The sequence below is a fragment of the Mytilus californianus genome, unplaced genomic scaffold (assembly GCF_021869535.1).
Source record: "Mytilus californianus isolate M0D057914Y unplaced genomic scaffold, xbMytCali1.0.p SCAF_2, whole genome shotgun sequence".
In the NCBI taxonomy this organism is placed as follows: domain Eukaryota; kingdom Metazoa; phylum Mollusca; class Bivalvia; order Mytilida; family Mytilidae; genus Mytilus; species Mytilus californianus.
In genome coordinates, this window is record NW_026262668.1 from 126,631,174 (window position 1) to 126,658,354 (window position 27,181).

At 33.3% G+C, this 27,181-nt stretch overlaps 2 protein-coding genes and 1 long non-coding RNA gene across 5 annotated transcripts in view; 2 read left to right on the forward strand and 1 right to left on the reverse strand.

Annotated features, from left to right (window-relative positions):
- The window catches only part of LOC127730941 (chitin synthase chs-2-like), a 134,871-nt gene that overhangs the window by 62,553 nt on the left and 45,137 nt on the right, over positions 1-27,181 (forward strand). For 2 of the 3 annotated variants that reach the window (XM_052239568.1, XM_052239567.1), the window contains exons 3-8: positions 7,155-7,572; positions 8,540-9,495; positions 10,139-10,238; positions 13,986-14,101; positions 15,833-15,915; positions 23,745-23,853. The exons of the other annotated variant lie outside the window; for it this stretch is intronic. In XM_052239568.1, coding sequence (XP_052095528.1) covers positions 7,155-7,572; positions 8,540-9,495; positions 10,139-10,238; positions 13,986-14,101; positions 15,833-15,915; positions 23,745-23,853 — 1,782 coding nt within the window. The remainder of the gene's footprint in view (positions 1-7,154; positions 7,573-8,539; positions 9,496-10,138; positions 10,239-13,985; positions 14,102-15,832; positions 15,916-23,744; positions 23,854-27,181) is intronic. 3 annotated transcript variants of the gene reach the window in all.
- Positions 1-27,181, reverse strand: part of LOC127730944 (uncharacterized) — a 151,598-nt gene that overhangs the window by 42,890 nt on the left and 81,527 nt on the right. The window lies entirely within an intron of this gene.
- Positions 880-2,238, forward strand: LOC127730950 (uncharacterized). The gene is made up of 2 exons (XR_007995392.1): positions 880-1,121; positions 2,017-2,238. It is a non-coding gene; the product is annotated as an uncharacterized LOC127730950 (long non-coding RNA).

Sequence of the window (27,181 nt, forward strand, 5' to 3'; positions counted from 1 at the left end):
GAAAGGGGTTCCACAGCATCAATGTACAAGCAATTTGTGACCATGAAGGTAATTTAAAACACTATATTTTACCTATTTTATGTTTACAACATGCATTATGTGTGCGTCCTTTTTCTTGATATCTTCAATCGTCCTTGACCATATACAATATTAGCTGGTTTTCTGTTTAACTGGTTATCAGCTAATTAGAAAATTGACGTAAAAAGAAAGACAACTCAATCTTGTCATATATTTTTTATTGGATCCGTAAATTGCTTTTTACTTTCAAGTATGATAGATCATGAGATAGATTTATATTCAACTGCTAAGTGTTTATGTTTAACATAAATTTTATTTATCACAATAGTTTTTAAAGATGTGCCCACCCACCCCTTATCTGTTTTTTTTTTTCTCAAATTTTACAGGGATTTGGGGGTAAAATTCGGTCCGGCCTCCTTTAGAGAAATAAACAAACAAATAGTGTGCCTCCTTTTCAGAAATTCTGGATCTACCTCTAAATGTTTTTGTAAGAAAAGACAGAACCCCCCCTAAAAAAAAAAAACCAGAATAATTGTCCAATTATCAAAATATTTAGCCCCCCCCCCCCTCCGGTAGGGAAATAGTGACCAATCACTTAGCCAGTCATTGTTCAATAAATTTGAAATTTTAATAAGGGAGCATCACTTCGATGCTATGTATTTTTTATCTGAATAATCTTGTTTTCATCACATTGCAAATTCGGCCAATATTTTAATGACCGTGGAACTACTTTATTCACAATCACTGCCTTGCTTTGCTTTGACAAATACATTTTGGACCTACCTTTTCCCATTTTTGAATTATCATATTTTTGTTTAAAGATAGATTCACCAACATCAGTGCTAGGTGGCCAGGATCATTCTGATATTTTCAGAACCTCAGCCATAGGACAACATCTTGAGAATGGATATCAAGGAATTGGACAAGGTGTGCTGTTAGGTGACAGTGGCTATCCCTGCAGACAGTTTTTGCTGACACCATACAGACAACCAGCTGCTGGTAGAGGTCAAGCAAGGTTTAACACAAGGCATTGCTCAATAAGGTCAACAATAGAAAGGACTTTTGGAATATGGAAGAAGCGCTTTCATATTCTAGGATCAGAGGTACAAATAATTCTTTACACATAATCATAGTAGTAATATGAATACTTGACATAGTGTATGCCCTTATAATTGAAAGTTATGGGGTTTTTTTCTTGTGAGAGCTGTCTACTAAATATTTCATTATTACATTTTTTCTATTTCTTTAAATCTAAGTTGAGGTAATCATATTTGCCCTCTTCTATGTCGGGGCCTTTTATAGCCTACTATACGATATGGGTTTTTCTTATTGCTGAAGGCCGTACGGTTGCCTATAATTGCTTACATCCACTTCATTTTAACTTTGCAGGATATATAGTTATCGCATTGACAATCATACCAAATCTCCTTATTTTTATATATAAGAAAAACGAGAAAACAGAAAAATCAGTTGTATAAGGGCCGATCAAGCTGACCTCGGAAACAGGTAAAATATCAAGCCGGGACAAAAACACAATCGACAACTCATCACACAGATCACAACCCTAAAATTATACCGAGAACAGGGATCCCGTTGGAAAATTGGTAATGTGGGTTCGGTAAATTCAGGTGGTCCGGTTGGGGTAGATGCTCCAAGTTAGTCATTACTATAATTTTTATGAATTGTGAATGAAACAGTTGGACTATTTGCTCAGCTTCATCCCTGATTTGGTCCTTTTTTCATTAATAGTGTTTTCGAATATGCACATGTCACATTGTGTTTCTCTATCTAGAAAAGAAGGTCATTTTTTTCATAATAGATTTATTTTATCTCAGACTTATTCATGTGTACTTGTCATGCTGCCCATCAAGGGCCCTTGATTGGAATAATAAATATTCTTATTCTTATTCTTATTTATGAGCAACGTGATCTTACTTACAAATAGTATTTCTGTCACAGTTCAAAATTAGAAATAAATTTTTTCAAATTGTATTCCAGATCAGAATGAAACCAGATAAAGCTTGCCGAATCATCATTGCTTGTGGTATTCTGCACAATATTGCCATCATGAGGAATGAACCTGACGTTGCAAAAGAACAATTAATGGACAATCAACCACAGATGCCACCCTATAATGGTCAACAGGACGGAAAAGGCATACGGGACCATTTTGCTACCACTTTTTTTGCCTAATAAATTGCATGTTTTTATTTTTCCATATGTTCATCAATTGTCTGTCATTAATTGAGGATATTTGAAAATTGCAACATATTTTTACAAGATCATTTTAACATTTAGTCAAGAGAGGAAGTGTGCATTTTCGGCTGCAAAATTGGTACAGTAAATGGTGAGCAGTTAGTCGCCCAGAAAATCAAAAACTCAATAGCCAAGTACTTCAGTATACAAATAAGAAGATGTGGTATGATTGCCAATAAGACGACGGGGTATCCCGAAACAACAATTAGTCCAAGACCAAATGTCGTCAATATCAGCAATTATAGGTTCCAGTGAGACAATTGTACAACAATTCAGATTAGTCAAACAAACGGCCAGAATTATAAAAAAAAATAAACCAAAAAACAAATATGAAATACATTAACAATTGACAACCATTAAAATTACAGGCTCCGACTTGGGGAAGGTACAAATAGAATAGTTGCAGCGAGGATCCAAACATATTTCGTTCCTTGCAAGCTGTCATAAATGTAAAAATAATGAAACCTAGAAGATAGCTTTATGTTCATGCTGTTGTACAATTATATCCTTAAATAATTGAGTTTTTGGTTGAAATACTTGTCATTTGTTTATAAGTTTTTGATTCAGGCATCACTTATGATTCTTTAAAAGATGGAACTGTGCATTTGGTGTGGCAAAATTGTAATCCCTAATTTCTTCTACATAGGAGTTTGTTCACAAAATAAATTTGTTGGCCTCATAATAATTTCTAAAATAAAAATCAACAATATAACAATGTATTTAATATGTTTAAAACTTAGAGGCAGGTGCCTGTTAGAGGGTGACCTGTTCAGAATTGTCACCCACTAATTTCTGTAATAGTTCTATTTGGAGTTATAGATTTTTCTTTTCTTAGCTATAGGTCCATCTGAACGTTCTCCTTCTTTTGTTTTCTCAATTTACTATGCAGTGCTTGATACTGTAGGTCATCAATATCTTGCACTGTAACCTTTTTCAAGGGTGTTCTCACTTTCCTAAAAATAAAAAAAACATAATGTATTTTTTTAAAGATTTTATAATTTGATGACTTTTTTGATTGATCGATACCAAGGCATACTTCCAACCAAATAGCTACTTACTACTAAGGGACCACTTCCTATATACAAGGTGATAGGACGTGCCACTGGAATAGGTCACTTTTCCGGCTTGAAAATATGTGAATAGGTGAGGAAAACTATCACAAATATATGATAAGGTAAAAAAATTCCAATTACTTGTATATAAAAAGCCATGTCATTTTTTTCACAGCCGAAAGTCTCGCCGTAAGTAAACATTACATACAGAATCTTAGCCTTAAATATTCCACTTTTCCACCACACCACACGAAACCCAACCAATATGGGGAAAGGTTACATTTTTACCTACGCAATATAGGAAAAGGTATACATTTTAAAGATCTAAATTATATGAAAAGGGTGGGGTAACAGAAACCCAGCGGCACTCCTATCAATTAAGTATTGAAGTGGTTCCCCCGAGACTTACTACGGTGCTGACATGACTTGAATACAACCATTTGTTTTTAATAATTTGATATGTCCCGTCATGAATTCACATTTAAAGTATTTATAAGGAGATATATCACTGTAACATAAAGCTATGTCCTTAGCAGAATTTGTCAATACTTTGTTGGTTTAGGTTTGAAACATTGTCACGGTTAGTGATATTAATGACTGCATTGTCATGAAGAACTGATAGCAAAATCTCACTTTGAGGTTCATTGTTTGAAAATATAAACATGCATTGACAAATTCAATTTTATAACAAGAAAGAAGTGTTGACCAAATAAACTAGCGAAACCTGTTTACACAACGTCATATTTTAAAAGAGTTCTTTATAACTTACTTCTGCTTTTCTGTCCTATTTGTTTGTTTCTGTTTATCTGATGGAAGTTCAACAACTGTCTGTGTTAAAATAGGATCATATCCATTCAGCAGAGATGGACTTTGTGGACTGAGAGGGGGTGGACTGCCAATTATTGATGCTGCTGACTCAAACAACTCCTGGTTGGCATTTTCTTCTGGCAATGTTGCAATGATAGTATGTGGATCTGTAATAAATGAGAGAAAAACTGACTTACTGTGTTTGGGTATTTTATTTATCTTTTTTATAGGAGGGGGGGGGGGGGGGGGGGCAATGATTTATAATAACCAGTCCGTATTTGTTTCAGTATTATAAATCATGAATGGTTTTCGCTCCAAATTATCTATTGTGGTTCGTTTTAATCTAACAACAGATACCAGTTTGAAGACGACGTGGCGGGTACCTGCCACTTGTGAACAAATGTTGAAAAATAACTCTTTTAAACCGATATCAGTTTAAACAAATGCAATCTTGCAATAGTTAAACAAGAGGAAAACCTTCAAACCAACAAGAAACACGCTGGCAATCATTTAAGTAATAAAAAATTGGTTAAAATCTTCTTTTTTTTCAGTCACGTGATATTTGGGAATTCCCCTATTTGTTGTGACGGCGGAGCAAACTTTTACCAAAATTGAATGAGGGAAACTGTGTATCCCGGGATTAAAAAGGCTACGAATATGTTTGTTATTTTCATCGGATTTCATTGAAAATTAACAGTAACAATAAAAATAAACCTTCAAAACAATTGCCAACTAGCCTTCCATAAAAATTGTATGTTTATGTAAAATAAAAACATGTAGTTGATTGAAACTGTCCAAGTTCACTTTTTACAGAGTGCAATAAAAAGGGTAGAGCCTTAAGAAATTCTAATTAGGGAAGAAAAACATTTGGGCACATATTCTTATGTGCTAAATATTAATTACTTACTTATCTGGAATGATTCTGTTTCAAGTCCACCCTGAATCCCCCTGAAGCTGGTAGTGTCCTTCATCGGGTCGATAACCCTCTCCACTGCTGTGGTGGGTGGCTTTGGAGCTGGTCCTCCCCCAGTTTTGAATGTTTCAGTTCTGTGTTTAGAAAACAATGCCTTGGCCACTCTTGTAGTGTTTCTCCATGTGTTTCGTACTTTTATTTTTATTGTAATTTCATCTCATATTTGGTTTTTCAATTTATTGGTTACAGTATTGGTCAATTTCCCATTTAAAATATTTGAATGTTTTTCAACTAGTTGTTGAAATAAGTCCTCTTCTGCCACTGTAAAGTTTGTCTTCTTAAGCCTTTTCAGTTTGCTTGGTTCAACTTTGATGGGTAGGTTTTATTTAATCACTTAATTAATCAGTTGATAAAATTTTAACGCATTGATTATTTAATCGACACGTTAAATACTGTTGTACAAAAGAAAATAAACGACTCGTTATGTAACGACTCGTTAAGTTTAAACACTCGTTTAAATAACAACAAGATGAACAACAGACCCCTGTAATTTGACTAATTGTGTCCTATTCCCGATAGTGATATTTTGACTGAGTTTGAATTCCCATGTCGGTTGAATCATGCAGTATACACTTACCCTGTCGACGCATCAAATCTCTCTGCTTTTGGAATTTATGCTATTCGCATAATGTCTTTATTGTATCGTGATTTGCCTTTTTACATCGATTTACGAGACTTGAACATCGGTAAACTACTGTCGCCTTATTTAACGTATGCATAAGATGTTGGTATAAACACAGCAGAAATTTTCATTTTAATGATTGAGTTGTTTTAGAATCATTCGTTGCACAACGACATTCTATAAATAGGAGTCGGAAGATACCAAACGGATATTAAAGTCGAAAACGAACAGACAACGTCATGGCAAAACAAAAAACGACTACAAAATACAACATAAATATCAAAAGACTTAATTATATAGCTGTTATTTTGGCTGTTACAGAAACAAAACGCTTATTAACGTATATATTTTGTTCTCAAAAAAAAACCAATTAGTTAGTAAGATTGTATTTTTAAGACAAATGTCGAATATTTTTTTAATCAACAATCCTTCTACATACGTTTCCTATGAAATGAAAGAAAATCGCTAATGTCTTAACTGTAAACTTTCCAGATAACTAGGCTGACGATATTTAAGCGCTTTTTATGAGAATGTGTTAGTTTTAGGTCATGGTATGCTTTGATCACAATGATCAATTAACAGCGAGTTTCAATGGTAATGTAGTAAGTAATAGATGGGTTGAAATCAACATTACAAATGTATATTTCGGTATTCTTTTTAATTAAAGAGAGCCGACAGATACCAAAGGAAATTCAAACTCATAGGTCGAAAATTAACTGACAACGACATGGCAAAAAATTGAAAAAGACCAAAAGACAAATAACAGTACACAAAACACAACAAAAACTAAAAACTGAGCAACACGAACCCCACCAAAAATCGGTAGTGATCTCAGGTGCTTCGGAAAGGTAAGCAGATCCTGCTTGACATGTAGCATTCGTCGTGTTGCTCATGTAAGTACAAACCCGGTGATAAGACTAATTCGGTAGGTCACATTCGGCGAAAATTGGGTGGGATTGCAGTTACGACAATTGGAACAATGGTAAGTGCAAGAATAAGGTTATTTCTGATTTCTGCCTTGTTTTACTTTTCTATATTGATATTCTTTTATTTTTAATAAATGAACATCCTGTCCACATGCTGAACACATGTGTAATCCATCCCGACTAAAGGTCAAATTAAAGGTTGCATGAATACGGAGTTACATGAGTTGAGTTTTTGACCTTCAAACTAATAATTCATCAGCAATATAATTTAGCATATGTTGACGAAATTGAACCAAGTTGATTGTTTAAAGATACAATTGTGTGTCAAAATATTATCATAAATAATTCCGTTTAGTATTCAAGTTTCTTACTAAAACTGTTATTTTCTGGATAGCTCGATAAATTTCATCTTAATGAAAGTGTAAATTTCACCATTGAAATGATAAAAATCAGTTAAAGAAACGAAAAAATTTAAACATTGTATGATGTTGAAATTGTAGCACTGAATCTTCCGGAAAAGAAAGCGACCCATATGAGGAGCAACTAAGAGATTCGAATTGTCCTACACCAGAGAAAATTTTAAAAGTGTGTTTTGCCATATTTCTGTTTATCATAGTGATCTGCAGTGGATTTGTTGCAAGAATATCACTTCATATCCTCATATGGCACACGAGTCCTCCATTACCGTCAGGCAGGGACAAACTTGGTACACTCGGTGGTTTGTTGGAGTCCAACTGTTCTCGGTGTTCCTCAAATAACACAACAGCTTGCAAATTGGACGCTTTTCAGGTTGACGAATCTTGGATATGGGCAGTATTCCTTGTCATCATTGCACCCTACTTATTAACATTTTTTTCCACGTTTTTTAGAATTTGCTTTAAATCGAATAAAGCAATTAACTGGAAAATACTATTTGTGGTACGTATAGTGGGCAGATGAAAAAAACATGTATTCTTTTCCAAAATATACAGTAAAATAATTGATACATATAAAGGAGGAGGTATGATAAAAAGCCATGATTACATTGGTTGCAATGAATTACCATGAGTTCACAGTGAAATGAAAAACCGATTATTTCACATGTGAAATAAACTCGATAATTTCACTCCTCTGACGTCATACAACATGGGTGTGGTCATGACGTTGTCGATGAAATTGCATCAAAGCGAACTGTGAATGCATACAAAAAGATATAGCTTCTAGTGTTTTCTGCTTTAAAAAGCCTATTGTTTATGTAATAAAAAATATAACTAATCAATATATTCAAATATCGAAAAATATGACTCGTGACAGAACAACACTAATAATTAACTCATGCGTTACGCGCATTTGTGAGTTAATGTGTTGCTCGGTCACTCGTTGAATATTTTTTCAATATTTGAATTCCTCGATTAGTTATTCCATACTTTTTTGGCTCCTGAAATTGCAATAATAATAAACTTATCCAAGCCGTTCAAAAGTATGTCAATTGTATTGATAAATGAACAGGTTGATTTAATCTGGACACTTTAGTGAAGAAAAGTCATATTTACCCTAAACGGGTATTTTTCAAATTTGCACACATTTACATCTGTTTAAAAAAAGGTTACAGCATAATATCCTTTTGGGAAAATCTGTTGCTACTAATTTCCATATAAACCTAAAACAGGTATTGCTATTTAATCTGTGTACAGCAATGGGAATGCTAAAACGACTTATGATACATTTTAAAATTATCAGCGATTTTTCATACATGTGTATTCATCAAATAAAAATGTATTTCAATCCTTTTTCTGACAGTTACAGTTGCTAATGAAAATACTATTTGCTATAAATGAAATAATAATCACACGTTGGCAGACGATTTGTAGAAGTGAATGGTATACAAAATCATTATTCTTTTCAGGCACTGGTTATCGAAACAATCCATTCTGTTGGTCTTACAATCTTAGCATTCGTCATATTACCTGTATTCGATCCTGCATCTGCTTCTGTTGTCTATATGTCTGTAGCAGTGATACCGTCTGTATTAGATGTTATTGATAAACTGGCAAGCAGACAAGGGACTCAAGTTTCTCACAGTTTTCCTTTGTGCAACGAGTCCAAAAAGATCTCAGTTATATTTCCTGTTATAGGGGCGGTTTTTCAAATGACTGGAATTGGATTTGTTGCTTGGTACATAAAACATGATTTGATGGTCGGCTTGTTTGTTATAGCTAGCATTTTTGTTTCTATAAAATATTGGGAAAACTTTATTAGCATTAAACAGAACTCTCAAAATTTGAATCATTTTAAAAAGCTGAAATTCGAATTACAAACTGGCCGGACTAAGGTAACATGCCTTGTAAGCATATGGAAGATTGTTATAACTTTTCTTGTAGTAATTGCTGTTTTTTGTGTACGATCAAATAACTCAATTGATGGTTTCAAATCTCTCTTTAATCATGGAATGTCGACTTTATATGCTTTATTTGGTACGCAAGAATTTGGACGAAATTCAATATGCCAAGGTCATGTGCCATTTTTAATAGCTATGGTTACCATTGTATGTGACTATTTGTGTTACAAAGCTTCCAAAATCGTCTGTGTCATTAACTGTCAAAGGTTCGCTTTCAGTCCTATATTAACTATGATACCAATTGTTACAACTATGTCCTTAGTTGGTCTAATGTATGATCCAAATTTTCTAAAAATTGAGTCATGTGACTTATTTTTTTCTGACTGGTGTGTGAGAGGAATTGATAGGCTACCAAAAAGTTGCTTAGAAATCTTGATTGCGTTCATATTATTTACTGTCTCCATGATTTTCATAACAAGGCATATATGGAAAGTTGATGGATGCAAGCATGGAGAGACATCGAGGTAAGTTATTTACAGTGTTCAACCTGCTCAATAATGGGTAAAATAGCCCTTTTATCGTTTGAAATAAGAAATATGTAATGTATTGCCATGGTTATAATAAACTTTCATAATTCTTACACGATGTATCCTTTTCCTGACCCGTTGATCATTTTTATTTAATCAGCGTGTGCTTCATTTGATCTCAGTTCTTCATTGGTCAAAGTACGATTATGGCGTCAAATTTCCTTGTTTTCGTCTGAATTTCCTATTGTGACGTCATGAAAAAAGGTGACCATGCCTGATGACGTCACATAGAAAGAACACATCTTTTTGCAGTTCATTCTAAAAGAATGATTGAGTTTGTCTGCATATCGTTTAAAAATCATTAGATAAACAGATTCCACCACCATATCTTGTGCAATACGATATTTATCCACTCTCGACAGTTTTACATACAACATCGTTAAAACTAAACAATAATACATTTCATTATCTAAAGGCAATGCTTACCATACATGTATATTTAAATGTTAATTCATCAATTGAATGAACAGAACAGTTTTTTTTTCAATCTGTAAATGGATCTTTAAACTCTGTCGGAATATTTAGGTATATGCAAAACATAATTTCAATTGATAAGATTGATATTTTAATATTTGCACAGGATATTTGTGATGCCATTCTATTGTGGAATGTTTATAGACCTTTCATTGGCATTAAATCGTCGAAGAAGCGACAAAGAATATGACATAGTTCTAGGCACGGTAATCATTACACAATTAGTAACAAATACATCTTAAAAACGGCTGTACTCAATGGTGAATATGTAGTACTCGGAACCGCGATGGTACTCCGAACCTCGATGGTCACGCTGAAGTGCCATGGTCCACGCTGAAGTGCGTTGGTTAGCACGCTGAAGTGCGATGGTGACATTGTGACGTTAACTTGTTGATAGCTACGCTGACGTGCGATGGTGGTTACGCTGAAGTGCGATGGTCTTCCTGTGACATTGAGTAAAAAGCAAAATGTACATGGGCTGCATGAAATAACGTCATTAAGATTTGACCAAAGTAGCTGCTAGCCTCTCATTTGGAAGCTCGTTTAATTTCTGTTCAGGTCAAACCAAAGATTTTTTTAAATCTAATTTTACAGTTGCCAATTCTCCGATAAGCACATAGCAGTATGGAGTCAGAAAATAGATTGGATGGTTCAGATAAGGATAATGGGTTTGAGTGGAAGAAAATGTCTTTTTATGGGGTGTTCATGGGCGATAAAAAAAAAGGTCCAGCGTATGTGTCTATATATAGTACTGAGCAGGGTCCATCTCATTTTATAAAATATAATTTGTTCACGTCATGACTAACTTAGAAATTTATCCCAACAATCATTCATCCATTTATCTGATGTCGGAACAGTGTCAAAGAAGTAAAAAATAGCCAATTATATTTATGCTTGACTTATAGCGTGACGTGTCACGTATTCCACAAAAACTTTAAAATTAGCTGCAACTCGCTGAGGTGGAGAAATTTGGAAGTACACGTAGGGACCAGTCAGGTTTATTTCGGCCAAACTTGTTGAAGATTAACACTGTAACCACAATAAAATTATGGTAGAGTGCCAGTGTTCTTACAAAGCAGGATTTATCTCGGGAATAAAACAACATTATATCAACTTAATATAGCAAACACTTTGCTAATGATTAATTTTATCATTTGTCTACACAAAATCACGTGACGCATACTTGAAAAGAAGTCAAAATTTATATCTAAATCAATATATTTTATATATTGTGCAAAAAGTTTGTGGCATACTGACCAAGTTCATCTTTCAGCTGCTTTGCTCCCCACGATTTGCCGCCTGAAATGGTTTAACATAGTTTTGTAACCTCCACTTGTACTGCTCAAAACTGTTCTGGACTTTAATCGTTCGTTACATTTTAATTTTTCATTCCTATCATCCTTGCCTGCGAATCCATGTTGTATTTTTAAAAGTAACATTGTATTTGAAAACGTAACAATATTCAAGCAGCATGCTAAACCATCGCACTTCAGCGAAAGGACCATCGCACTTCGGCGTGGACCATCGCACTTCAGCGTCCCCATCGCACCTCCGAGTCCTACAAATATAAAATAAAATTACCTCGTTTAAACCAAATCAATGTTAAAGAGGGTCTGAAAATGTACAACATGTATTGAAAAATTCACAGGCTAGAGCATCTAAAGAAATATAACTTAAGAGCAGTACATTAATAACTAAACCAAGTACCGTTATCTAAAGTTAAAAAAAGCACTTGATCAAGGAAGTACAATAGAAAATATGATGTCCGATGTTTAAAATAAAAACGAAGTAGACTAAAGCAATTATGATAAGTATAGCCACACAAAGCTTTACTGGAAAACGAAAAGTAAGGTTTTACTCAAAAGCGGTATGATATAATTTGAGGTAAAGTATGATAATGTTGCACTCGTTTCTGGAGTAATAGTCCACTCAAGACAACATTTTGGATGACAAGCCACATGTATAATTTTAAATAGCATACAACTAAATGCACACCAGAACAAACAAAGCCGTCACATATCTTTTTTTTTTAAACTCGAAATTTGAAGCTAATAGCTACAAAATAGAAGAGCAGCGAATCTATCTATTTTTTTTTTAATTTTATTTTTAAATAAAATACGACAGATGATTAGATTGCGACGATTTTCCCCAACTCACATTGCAATTGATATATAAAAAGTTAGCGACTAAATACCTTTAAATATTGAGTCCAAAGTTTCATGCTTCGGATTGCTTTTGACACTTGCGACGAGTCAGGTAAACTGAAAAACCCTATATTCAGTGAAAAGTCGTTTGTTGTCTTACTTTCAAACATTACCATTAAAGAATGATTCGGACTGGTTCAAGTCAAGATCACATTACGTTCATAGTTAAAAAGTTTGCTTTGACAAATTCACCTGTAGAGGGTGACAATGTAATTAAACACATAATGAAAACCTTTAATTTCCTTTTCTAGTTCATTTCCTGCAGTCTTCTATATTTGATTAAAAATGTATGTCACTCGATTTGCTTTAATTCTTATGTTGCAGATGTCTGGTAGTTGTAATATTCCTTTCTCTACTGATTTCTCGTCTGATAATTTTCAATTCTATCTAGTTACGGGTTTTTCGAATTAATAAAACAAATACGATCATTATAGTCGATGGAAATTAAAGTTTGTCATCTTTTGCGAGTTGTTTTCCGTCGGACATAACACGTTTGGGAAAAAAGCCCCAAGATTTAAAAATTATGGATGTTCACCTCCTCAGATAGCCGTTATTGTATATTATAAAAATGTTAAGTTTTGAGGTATGCATTTAGTACTACATTTTATCAGAAAACGTTAAAAGGGAAGGTAGTTAAATCAACACTTAGCCTACAACGCAGTATAAGTCTGAAATGGGCCCTATTTGTAATCGACCGTAATGATTTTTACTCGACTATACTGAATTGGTCCGAATTTTACTCGATATTACTCGACTGTAGTCTGAATCATACTTAAAACAGTCTGAACTTGTACTGGATCTGTACTTGACCAGTTTGTGACCATTTCAAAGAGTCTGAATCATACTCGACCAAAGTCTTAATTATACTCGACCAAAGTTTGAACCATACTTGACCGAGTCTAAGCCATACTCGACCAAGTTGAAACCATATTAGACCAATTCTTAACAATCTTCGACCTATTCTTAATCGATCTCTCTTATTTTTTTCTATTAAGAGTTAATGTTTTACAAGTTTACCGTGGATAGAAATTTGACTTTATTAGAAAGTGATTTGTCAGATAAGCAAAATCACACATATGTAATAAAGGTTTTTGGTTTGATAAACCATGCAAGAAATTTACTTAGTATTCTAAAGCTTGGTCATGGGAATAAAAATTTCAAAAGAATTTAAATACAATAAAAAAAAAATATTTTAAACGGAGATAACACATCTTTAAATATATTAGAAATGAATATGAAAATTAATTCAAGAATAACATAGTTATTTGCATTTTATTTATTTGTAGTGGTTTACTGTTGAATAAACTAAAGTTATATTATCAGGACTGATAAGCTAAAGGTTTATTGTTCGAGTAAGCTTCAGACTTTAATCGACTATGGTTCAGATTTGGATCGAGTATGGTTCTGTCCTTTTGTCAAGTATTGTTAAGACACTGAAAATAAGTCGAGAACTGGTAAAGTACAGGTCGAGTACAGATCGAGAATTGGATAATACTGTTTCAGCCTGCTCGAGTATGAGTTCAGATTTTTCAATGTGTCCAAGATAAGGGTCGAGTACATGTTACAACTGCATTATGGTTTAGACTACAGTCGAGTAACATTGAGTAAAATTCAGAACAATTCAGAATGGTTGAGTAAAAATCAGTACAGTCTAGTAAAATAGAGTTCATTTCAGACTTTACTGGTTTGTTGTGATACTTAATTAAAAAAAACATGCTTGTTATCATGTAAAATGATTTTATTCTAAAGAAAGAAGAAGATGAAACAAATGGAACCGAGAAGAGGAAAATGCTGTATGCATGTTGTGCAACAATGTGGCACGAAAAAGCCGAAGAAATGGAACAGTTGTTGAAGTCTTTGTTCAGGTTAGAATTTTATGTCATTAAATCATTGACAATTAATTCTTCAATTTATTGTGAAATCTAAAGTGGTCATGAATGACTGCCCTTTCTTTGATAGACTTTTTTTGGGGGCTATCTACAGCAAATATTTGTCCATATGGGCACATGGTGATCAAAACCTAGAACTGCAGTGTTATCATTGTTTAGGTTGGCATATTTGTTCTTATGATGTCCAATTTTCCATTGTACCAGGTAACGGGAGGGCTGGTTCCCGCAAAAATGTCTCACACCACCACTTTCTGTATGTGCCTGTCCAATGTCAGAAGCCTGTAATTTAGTGATTGTTGTTTGTTGTTGTAAATAAAAAAAAAAACAATTCTGGTTTGTGCATAAATCAGGCAATTAGTTTTCTCGTTTGAATTGTTTACATTGTCTTTTCGGAGCCTTTTATAGCTTGTTGTTCGGTATTGGTTTTGCTCATTGTGTACGGTGACCTAAAGTTGCTAACTTCTACGTCATTTGGTCTTTATTTGAAAGTTGTCTCACCCTTTCAAAGTTCAAAGTTCTTAGGTGAATATACATACAAAAAAAGACCGGTAAAAAAAAGACGTTACTTAAGCATTTCATAGACGATAGCAATGATAGACGGTAATTTTAAATGATTTGTAAACCTTTATATTGTAAAAGCATATACATTCCACTGAATATTTCGTATTTTTTTCGTACTAGATATAAATGTCAATATCAATTTAATTAAAGCACATACATTTTTGTACAATAATTACATTACATGTATATTTCATCATAAAACGTTAATTTGATTGGCTAACAATTATCTCGCGTCAATCTGAAATTAACCTTCATTTCAAAATAATTACATTAGATGTATGTTTCATTATAATACGTTATTCTGATTGGCTAACTGCAATCTCGCGTTATTCCTTCATCAACTTCATTACACAATAAAATTTATCATTCATGATGACACGAGGTCCCACAATAAAGTGCACAGGTAAATTAAATAAAAACTTGATAAAAATCGTGTTTTCATGATCCTAGCTAGAAAATGTAATTATAAGTATTGAATGCTTCTTTTTGTAACTTCATAGGGTTGTAAAAGCGTTGACCGTGCGCACATTTTTAGAATGAAGCGCTTCCGCGCTTCATACAAAATGTACTTCGGTCAACGCTTTTACACCCCAATGAAGTTACAAAAAGAAGCATTCAATTCTTAAATGAATTGTAACATTCATGATGACACGAGCTTCCCCAATAAAGTGCACAGGTAAATAAAAGAAAAACTTGTTAGAAATCGTGTTTTCATGATCCTAGCAAAAAAAAAGTAATTACAAGTATTGAATGCTTCTTTTAGTAATTTTAAAGGGTTGTAAAAGCGTTGACCGTGCGCACATTTTTAAAATCCAAAATGTACTTCGGTCAACGCTTATACACCCCAATAAATTGACAAAAAGAAGCATTCAATTCTTAAATGAATGGAAATTAGAAAATTTCCTTCCTATCTGGACTTTAGATTAAAAAAAAATTAAAGAGTTAAACAACTTCAACACTTGGATCTTCAAATTCCTGGTATTTGACAAACTAACTTTCTGTCTGGGCCTATGAAGTGTCTCAGTTGGTATGATGCACTAGAGGAAGTTTTTTTTAGATTTATAAAGTTCGGAAACATACCTATTCAAATCAACATCACTTTTTTATAAAAGTAATATAGTTATGCAAGTGATGTGATAATTACAGTTTAGACCACAGACAGTACACAAACGACTTGCATGCTAAAGGAACAAAGGATGCAGATGATGTAGAAACTTTTGATTTTGAAGGTAATTGTGAAATTATATATTCCTCTTCAAAATACATGAATAATGACAGTAGAATAAGCACCTTTTATTTACAATGTGAAATTAGGTACAAATTACACAGATTTCCTTACAAATTTTAATCAGGAAGTAAAGGTTATTAAAAATAAAGATAAAATAGATAAAACAGGTAAAATGTTAAATTTTAGAAAACTCTCATGACTGATAAAGATTGAAACTAGTCTGTATACAATAGATAAATTAAACAGTATGTTGTTGAGTCAGAACAGTCATTTCACAAACGTATGAACAGCCATTGTAGTGACTATGAATGCAATCAAGACCTTCCCCTCAATCGACATTTTAGATCCCCTGGTCACACTAATACAGATCTCAATCGACTGACTATTATCATCATAGACCACAACACTGCTTGGTCTAAGGAGGAGATAATCACTCGGGAAATATTTTGGATAAGAAAATTGAAAACGCTGGCACCAAATGGGATCAATGAAAATGTGTAGTTCTAATTGCGCAGTGCTATTCATTTTGGGTTGTATAACCATGTAGTCTCTATTGTAATTCATGACCTTCGTCAACTCTGAAATTTAGAATTAAACCAGTTCAAATCGCACAGTGCTATTTATTTGTGATGTATGAAAACACAGCCTCTGTTATTACTTAACCTTAGTCTTTTCGATATTTAAGCATTACACCAGTTCAAATCGAACACTGCTATTCATTATGGATTTATAAACAAGCAGCCAATGTTGTAATTTCTTAACCTTCAACTTTGAAATTTTAGAATTATGCCAGTTAAAATCGGACAGTGCTTTTCATTGGGACTGTATATATACACAGTCTTTGCGTTGTAAGACATTAACTTTCGTCACTTGTGCATTTTTAAAATTGTACCAACTTATATCGCACATTACTATTCTTTTTGGATGCATATCTAAGCAGTCTATGTTGTAAATACTTATTCTGCATCAACTTTGAAATTTTAGAATGATACAAGCGTGGTTCGGTTTTTATTTCGTATAACGTTAAAGATTGTTCTAGTTAATTTAGAATACTGATATGATTCATTTTACATCATCATAATCATACTGATGAAGGATATCTGTTATCCGAAATATTTATAGGTACTTATATTTATTGATTCCTTTTTTTAATATCGTTGATGTTTTGAATACTTTCTATGCGAATATTATATAAATAACACATAGCTGAGAGGGTGATAGAGCAGATTGTTACCCCGAGAAAACATTGTCAACTGAGGCGAAGCCAAGGTTGACAATGTCTTTTCGAGGGGTAACAATCTGCTCTATCACCCTCTCAGATATGTGTTATTTAATTTATTATACTGAATGTTCTGTTATTACTGTCGATTAAATTTCAAATTCAAAGTAATAAACTATGACGTCTTGTACATAACAACCATCCGTATTTAATAAAGCGCACACTTGATCAAGCGTCTCCGTGAAGGGTAATATAGTATTTGCCATAGGATAGAGTCGTATTTAATAAAGCGCACACTTGATCAAGCGTCTCCGTGAAGGGTAATAGAGTATTTACCATAGAATAGAGTAAATTGTCTCCCTCGTATTAACCAATCAAAATCTGGCATTTTGACATGAAGTATAATAAATATATACTAGAAAACACCCGTGACATCGAGGATTCGTGGCTCAATTAAGTGCCTACGCCTTATTTATACCTATAGCCTGGATTTTAATTCACTTTCACTTATAGGTGTAAATAGTTTTCAATTACGGCTTTTTTTTTAATTTCTGTATTGTTTTAGGACAATAATATTTTAAGAAAGAATATAGATACTATTTTTGTTTAAGTTTTTTAATTCTTAATTTTTGATTTTAAAATAGATAGTATTAAAATTAAGGGTTTTTAATACCCGTATGACACGGGTCCTCCGATAACGGGGGAATTTACGAAGAGAAGAATAAGACATATACTATTAGTATCGGTATCGGATTCGACCCGGAACTTGTTAATTACATGTATTGGTAACAACAAGTAATAGCTTTTCTAAAAAGCTTGCCGTTTTTTTTTAGCTTATTATGTTGTAAAATGATTTTTAATTTGTAGTATCATCCATTCAAAATATTACTCTGCATATAAAAGTAGAACATTGGAAAGGCCAATATGTTTTTTAAGAGTTACAATTTTCTTTTTGTGCGTGGCTATTTTTACCCGTGGAAAGAGCCTAATTTCTGAATCACTTGGGTTTTTGCCTGTACTGATTTCGGTAAACTTTTTTATGACTAATTTTTTTTTTAAGACATGTCATTTATTTACTCTCTGTTTATTTGTTTGTGTTTGATAAAGAAAAGTGTGACAAATATCTTTTACTAATTGTCCCGTCAGATAAATCAACCAAAAATGGTTTAGAGTCCACTGTCAAGGTATACTTGTTCCGCCTAACAGAAGTTCCACTGGAAACTTTGTTATAAACAATGTCATAATATCTGTTCCTGTTGGAACAAATATTCTATATAATTTATTCCGTTAGGAACATATACTATAATATTTATTCCAGTGGAAATAATATTCCAAAATATTTGTTTCCATTTGATACTATTATTATGACGGAACTTCTATTCCTAAATCTGTATTAAAGCGGAACTAATTGTCCCTATATCCTACTTGAGCAGGTTCCATTAGTTTGTAAGGGTACATAGTTCCTGCGAATAATGTTTATAGAGTGAATCGGTTTAAAGTCGGTTATATAGGTTTTCTTATTATTATTTTTTAGCTCTGTATCAATCTGATGAGTAAACGCCTTTTCAACTGATTTTTGCAATAAGTTCTTACGTAATAGAAAAGAAAGGGTAAGGGATATCCATCCATGACACAAAGTCAGTTCATGCACAGTCATAAAAAACACAAAAAAACAGCAAAGGAACAGCGCTTTTATTGATGTGTGTTCCGCTTTAACACCAAAGTCCCAGATTGGGCACCCGCAAACATGGTTATGTATGTGCATCATTCTGTATGCGCCTGTCCCAAGTCAGGAGCCTGTAATTCAGTTGTTGTTGTTTGTTGCTCTGTAACATATTTGTTTTCCGTTCATTATTTTGTACATGAATTAGTCCGTTTGTTTTCTCGTTTGAATTGTTTTACATTTGTCATTTCGGGGTCTTTTATAGCTGACTTTGCGAAATTGGCTTTGTGCATTGTTGAAGGCCTTACAGTGACCTATAGCTTTAAAATTCTGTGTCATTTGGTCTCTTGTGGAGAGTTGTCTCATTGGCAATCATATCACATCTTCTTATTTTTATATTAACCCCGCCATGTAGGAAGTGTGGCTGTGGCAAAATCAAATAAGCATAGATTTCATTCATTGGTTGTCGTTTGTTGTAGTGTATTATATTTGATTTGTCGTGTCGGATCCTTGTTCAGCTTGCAATGCAGTATGATTTTTGTTTAGGTTGACGTATATTTATAACATCTACGTCATTTTGTCTATAGTGGATATCTATCTCATTGGCAATCAAATCGCATCTTTTTTTTTTGTTATACATATATGACTGTCTAATTTTCTGGACCATGGCAAATACATCGATCAAAGTTTAACTATAATATACCATTTGTTGTCAAAACATTATAATACAAACATGTACATGAAGCTGTGATTATTGTTTTCTACGATGTTAGCAAATGGAGTTTGTTCTGTTCATTGCCATAAAGTCTGCTAAATTTGTGTATTTTGATTTTGCTATTTAAGGAATTTTGCGTTGATTGCATATTTTGGGAAGTCTTTGTTAATTTGGTTGCTGTCTTATTTATAATACACCTTTTATTTGCACAAATAACCCTGGCAAAGCTTTAATTTTTTTTATACATGTTTATATATATATATTCCTGCTTTCAGAACACCTTACGGGTTTGTGAAAAACAAGCCAACGGACCTCATGTTACCGACGCATTTGTGTTTAAAATATCCCTCCCTTCTTGAAAAATTTACCAGTATTAATCTATCAATTCTTATTCTTTTCCTCTTTGGGAGTCGACCGTAGAAGCATAATTCTAAGGTCAACTAGAAGTAGAATTCTAAGGTCAATTTCCAAAGGAGAGAAAAAAAAGCTTGACACGATTAATGCAGGTAAGATTAATGCAGGTAATTTTTTTGGGAAGGGAGGGTTATTTGTTTTGTCATCAGAATTTCATTGTACCGTGCTGGACGGTAGCGTGATAAGTAACTCGACGCATGTCTATACATTAATCAACCCCTCTTCTATACTATCCTAGCTATACTAGACCCGGGATAAAAGAACATTATAATTAATAGAAAATAAGTCTATTTGAATAAACCTGTTGTCAGAATTTTTGAATGGTTTTGAGAAGATCAGTTAATAGGTACTTATTTCCGGGAACAGTATATCTATGTTCCTGCTTATCTTTAATTTGTGATTACTTCAGACAGAAGCATACGCGATTCGTCATATATGTACATGTTTTTATGAACGTAACATTTGTAAATGGCTCTGCAAAATCACGACAACGACTGTGCGGTATATTTGATATAGCGTTTATTACTTAAATCACGACGTGTGCATTTTATACACCTTAAAACAAAACAACTATTTCGGCTATTTATAGATAAGTGTGTAATAGGATTATCCTGTATAACGATACACATGAGTGATTAACTGTATTTGTAACTCAGAAACTGATTTAAAACACAAATTAGTTATAAATACGAAAGTATGTAACATAATATTTATATCTCAGTGCTGCAAACATTATTAATGAATAAAGACAGAACAAAACTCAATAAATTTGAATCAATTTTTTGGTATGACCTTGCTTCGTTAAAATATTGATTCAACACTTCACAATCAACTTGAATGAACACTTACTTCAGCCTATGTTCTTCCGGAATAAGCTAATATTCACCAATGAGAATCCCATAACAGATTTATCCCATTGTGACGTGCCCCGTCTGACTAATCAGACCGAGTCTCAAGAGTCTCAAGAGACTCTGTAATTAGAACATTTGCTTATACAATGTGAAGCTTGGAATTACTTGCGAGATCCATATCTACAAACAATTAACAACCTTCTTACCGCAAATGGGGATGTGCGTGAAGAAGACCTTACATGTGAAATGACAATTCAAGTATTAATGGACATTACAAAAATACAAAAGATATACAGAATCACATCCGACCTGATGTCTAAAATAGAATTCCAAACAAGAAGGCTAGTGTTCCTCATACACAATGCACGATATCAACTGGTGATGAAGGACCAAGCAAAGAAATAGGATGCCTGAGAGTGGGTGCAAGGATGGGAGGGGCAGCAATGAATAATTAAATAAATAATTGAAAATGTACTTAATACAATTTTTGAAAGTATAGTTCTTTTATTAAATCTTATAGTCTCAGTTAATAAAAATTTGCGAATTAACTATAAAATAGTTTTGAAAGCATAATTTTTCTATTTACTCTCATAATACAGAGTAAATAAATTAATGTTCTGTGAATTATCTAAAAAGTAAATTATATATGATTTACTCCATAAATTTTTTTTACATTTAGTATCAGCAGACCACAATAATCTAAACTGCCCGAGGTAAAAAATCATAAAAATTCTAAACTTCCCATGTAAAAAGTCTTAAAAACTGTAAACTTCCCATGTACAAAGTCATAAAACTGTAAACTTCTCATATAAAAAGTCATAAAAACTTTGAAAGTTCCTAATGTAAATAGTGTATATAATGTTGTGGTGTTATGATTGTTAATTTTTACCACCCCATTATTTTTTGGTGGTGGAACTGTTCGACATACGAAAGTATGGTTACCCTATAAAAGGTGTAAAGATCCAGAGAAGAAGAAGGTAATACAAATCAAGTGGAAAACAAAAAGGCCTGGAATGGTGTTAATTTAATCAACACCATTGTCCTATATTAGTTATAAATAAATATGAATTCTTTTATTCGTCGTTTTTACGTCATGACGGCTAACAAATTGTACTTCGTTATTTTAGTATTATAGATATTATTAGTTACATAGTGTGCTAGTGACCTAATGCGATATATATGGGGTCAGTAAATTCCCTATGGGATGAGAGCGAAGGCTACTAGCACACTATGTAACGAATTTATCTTACCGACTATCTTAGCATGTGGTATTTAGACTAGTGGCCTATAAAAGTGATCAAGTCTTCAATACCAAAGAACCTACTTCTATTGGTCTATACAAATGCCAACAATAACAATTTGTTAGCTTTAAATGCGTTTTATGAATTTATTTCAATCGTTCATCATCAATTTCTTCATCTGTTGAAACCTTTAAGATTTTTCCTCAACACCGTGTTGTTTTTATAAAGGGACGTAGCACCACTACTAACCGTGTATTGAAATAACCCTACTTACCTCATATGGAATATACACGGTCTCCACGCGGTTGTTTTTGAAAAATCATTAGCATGTGGTATTTAGACTAATGGCCTATCAAAGTGATTAGGTCTTCAATACTTAGTATTAAGAACCTACTTTCGTTTGTCTATACAAAAACAAATGCCACGATAACCTTTAACTGTGTTTTATGAATTTATTTCAATCGTTCATCATCTTCGTCTGTTGAAACCTTTAAGATTTTTCCTCAACAACGTGATGTTTTTTTATAAAGGGACGACAACACCACTAATAACCGTGTATTGAAATAAGCCCCGCCTACTAACTTAATATGAAATATACTGGTCTCCACGCGGTTGCTTTTAACCAATCAAATTCCTAGAAATGTATAGGAGGTAAGATAAATATAGATTCTACCACTGCATCGAGTGTGATACGATATTTATCCACTCGAGACATTTCTCTAACTCTTCGTCAATTTATCCCTTTCTGCACCCATTGTATAAAAAATTTAATCAACGTGTGGTTCATTTGATCTCAGTTATTCATTGGTTAAAATCCGATTATGACGTCGAGTTTTCTTGCTTTCCTCTGAATTTCCTATTGTGACGGCATGAAAAAAGGCGATCATGCCTGATGACGTCACATAGAAAGAACACATCTTTTTGCAGATCATTCGAAAAGACGGAATAAATTTGCCTGCGTATTGTTTGAAAATCATTAGAGAAACAGATTCCACCACCAAATCTCGTGTAATACGATATTTATCCACTCTCGACAGTTAAATTTTAAATATTTAAAACGCTCGGCGAGCCTCGCGTTTTAAATTTGAAAATTTAACTGTCTCGAGTGGATAAATATCGTATCACACTCGATGCAGTGGTAGAATCTATATATACATATCATTCATATAAGTATTACATAGAAGTAACATCTTATTAATTTTCTTATCTGCTATCTTTACATACATACTACAGTTATTATTATTATATTAATATTAACAATCTTTCAAACATATTTTTAATCTGCAAATAAATTGAAGTTTATATAAGTACCCGTTTCTGCAACGTTTACGGATAGTCATAAAGTCCTGTAAATTTTCTCAAATATTACCGGATATATTCCACAACGTTTACGGATGCGAAATCTCCGCTGCTTTTGTGAATACGAAATTTTCAATTCCGCAACCATTCCGCAACGTTTACGTTGATAATAAACTAAACGAATGGTTTTACACTAGTAACTTTTTGGGCCCTTTATAGCTTGCTGTTCGGTGTGAGCCAAGGCTCCGTGTTGAAGACCGTACTTTGACCTATAATGGTTTACTTTTATAAATTTTGACTTGGATGGAGAGTTGTCTCATTGGCACTCATACCACATCTTCTTTTATCTAAATAAAAACACTTAGTTTTCTTTAATAGATAGTATAAACGTTTGGGATTACTGCTTATCTATTGGTTTGTAATTGTAGGACATATTTTCTTCGATGACGCTTTTGATCCTATAAAAGAAGGAGAAAAATGTGCTGATGTCAATAAATATGTAAAATGGCTAATCAGTGCTATGCATAAAGTTGGAAGGTAACGTGTATGAGAAATATGTTAGATAGACGCAGATTGACGTCCGGTTTCTAATCGACGTCTGTTCCTCAAATAGACGTCCAATGTGACGACGTGTCGTTCTCAAATCTGTTTCCAATATTTTTACCCTCTAATCGCCTTCCAATATTACCAAAAATATGTCCGATCTATGGCAGTCTCTTTCATCGATGTCTTATGTCATGTAATCATTAATTTTAGTTTGATCTTTGCTTATATCATCTGTATCGTTTTGTCTTTGTGTAAGGCTGCTTTAAGAAACCAAATGCTTTCTTATATCTTTTTTTTTTTTTGATAAAAGAACCAAATTTAGAACATGACAATATGACAACCACCGACATCATCTTACATGTACATGCATATTAAAAATTTTGATGAGTAAAGTTCATCCTCTCGATCTACGTTTTCGAATCCTTTCATATTCATATAAGTAAATGACATGTGGATATACGACAATGAGACAACAGCCCAACAAAAATAACCGAATGACATCTAGTTTTAGTTTCAACCCACCATTTGATAAATTTATGATGTCATAACATCGATTAGAGAAGCCAAAAATTTTTAGTTGTCGATTTGAGGAACGGACGTCGATTAGAGACCGAACGTTGATCTGAGTCTTACATATACAATGTATATATTTTTTTTAAATTTTATATTTGCACCAGTTCATATCACACATTAAATATTAACCTACATCAATTTTGAAAATTTAGAATTATACAAGCGTTGTCCGATTTTAATTGTATAATTGTAAAGATTGTTATAGTTTAATCAGAATAGATTGATATGAATCATTTCACATCATCATTTTCATACTGATGAAGGATATATGTTATCCGAAATATTTATAGATCATACTTATATTGAATGTTTCTTTTTTTAATATAGGTGTTGTTTTGTACACTTATAGGCGTATATATAATCTATTTATTGTGTACAGATATGGTTACTCGTAACGATCTAGCGCCCTGGTAAGAAAGACCGGTGACTAGACGTTTTATAAATAAAGTCTAAAGATTTGCACAACGGTACTTAAATAAGATAGTAATATACGAAGATGATGTTATAAAATCGTGTTGACAAATATTACAGCTTGACAAATAGCCTTCGTCAGTGTCAATAATTTTTGCAATGTGACAACTTTATGACGGACATTTTAAATTGGGTAACCCGTGCTTATACAGAAATAACACTATAATATATATTATTCGTCTCAAATATAGCCCAACAATGTTAAATCCGTAAATTTACGTTGTGATATCGTGGCAATTCCGCCTGCACTGTGCCCAGTGCCCTAGAGCACTCGACCAACTAGGCAATAAAATATAGCTTTCGTTAGTCGAGTAATGCCTTTCCTCGTTGACTTTATCTTGGGTTGTAGCACAATTCATGATGTATAATGGAAAGTAGTATGATATATATTGTTTTGCTATATTTGAAACAACGGGTTATCCGATGGAAAATGTCTGTCAAAAAGTTGTCACAAGTACAAATACAAATAATTTTATTTACTAATCACAGTGCCTGTACTAGGGCAGAATAATTACAGCTTAATTATGACTACAAGACAAAACATACATGTTTCGACGTAATACTATATATATATATATTATAGTAAAAATAAAAAAAATATAATTTGATGTGACGGCATGGTAATTACATTATCATTCTCTACGGCGGAAAAAAACATAGCTGATCTGAAAGATATGTCATCCTACTTGCCATTATACATCATGTATTTCAATTTTAAAATAGCACATTCGGTCAAGTGTCAGGGTTAGCAAATTTTACATGACCGATAGTCTAGAATTTGGTGGTGCCTTAGGGTTAGATAAGAGTCAATTACCAATCCGCAATTGCGTGATTTCTTATCACTTTATATAACTTATAAAAGTATTATATAGGAGTAACACGACGGGTGTTTCATGTGGAGCAGGATCTGCTTACCCTTCCATAGTACCTAAGATCAACCCCTGTTTTGGTGGTTTCTGTTGATCCCTTTCTTTTTTAGCCATGGCATTGTCAGTTTATTTTCGACTTATGGGTTTGACCCTTTGATATCTTTAACCTCGCTTGTACTGTGATACAACCCTAGATAAAGCCGACGAGGAAAGGCACTACTCCACTAACGAAAGCTATATTTCATAGGCTAGTTGGTTGAGTGGTCTAGGGCGCTGGACACAGTATAGGCGGAGCTGTCACGATGTCACAGAAGCAAGGGCTCGAATCCCGCTGAGGGAAGAACAAAAATTTTTGAAAGCAAATTTACATATCTAACATTGTTAGGCTTTATTTCAGACGAATTATATATATCATCTGTTAACAACGAGATTCTCGCGATGTCGATCAAAGAGTAACAGTAGCCCCTCTTAACAAAATATTCTTTGCGCTGTGAATATAAAAAATCAAAGTTCGTCAAACACGAAGTGACTACCCGAGCAGGGTATTTTTTGAAAATCACTCGCACAGAATAACTCCTCGTGATGGAGTTCCAGATAAAACATCTAAATATTTCTAAATACAAGAGCTAAGATAGATGTAATGAACGTTTTTCATGCTCAGTATAAGTTTTCAGAATTCTATCGTCAAAAAGGTAGCTACTGCCAGGTAAGTACAAAATTGGTAGCTCCTGTATAACTCATCACAATATAGTTCCAGACCAAAAATCAAATCCTTTCCAACAAATTACAGTTTGTTTTTTCGACAAGAAAGAACATACTTACTATATTTCGATTAACAGTCAAACTTTGCAGTTATTTTGGTTAACCATTACAATAACCGGAGGTGATTTTTTCCTTCAATGTAAGTTCAATAAGACACAAGATTTTTGCGGACAAAAGACACTAGTTTTTGCGGACAATACCTGAAGGATTTGTCCGAGTGGGAAGAAAGGTAAATGGTGACAACTTGTGTAATTTTATTTGTACGGTTCCTCATATCTTTGAAATCTTAGAGGATATTTCTTTTTCTTGAGTTTTGCCATGATATTTTCGTATCCTCTAGACTTTGGTTGTTTTTTCAGTCGTCTCAAACTTCGCTTTAATTTGATGAATTGGCTGTAAAGAATACTCCGACAGCAGTGTTTCGGGTGGCAACTCATCGAAAAGAAAAAAATTGTCGTTGCAGGTTTTTTGGTGTGATGAGTTTGTGTCTTGCTCAAATGATGTAGTCGAGCAATTTTCCCGCTTGAATTTTCAATGGTAAATCTGATAGAGAGAATGAAATTATTTCTTTGATCTTGAAAATTGTGTAGGTCTTTTACAATATTGTTCATTTTATGTCAATGTCATTAAATTAAACGGAACCA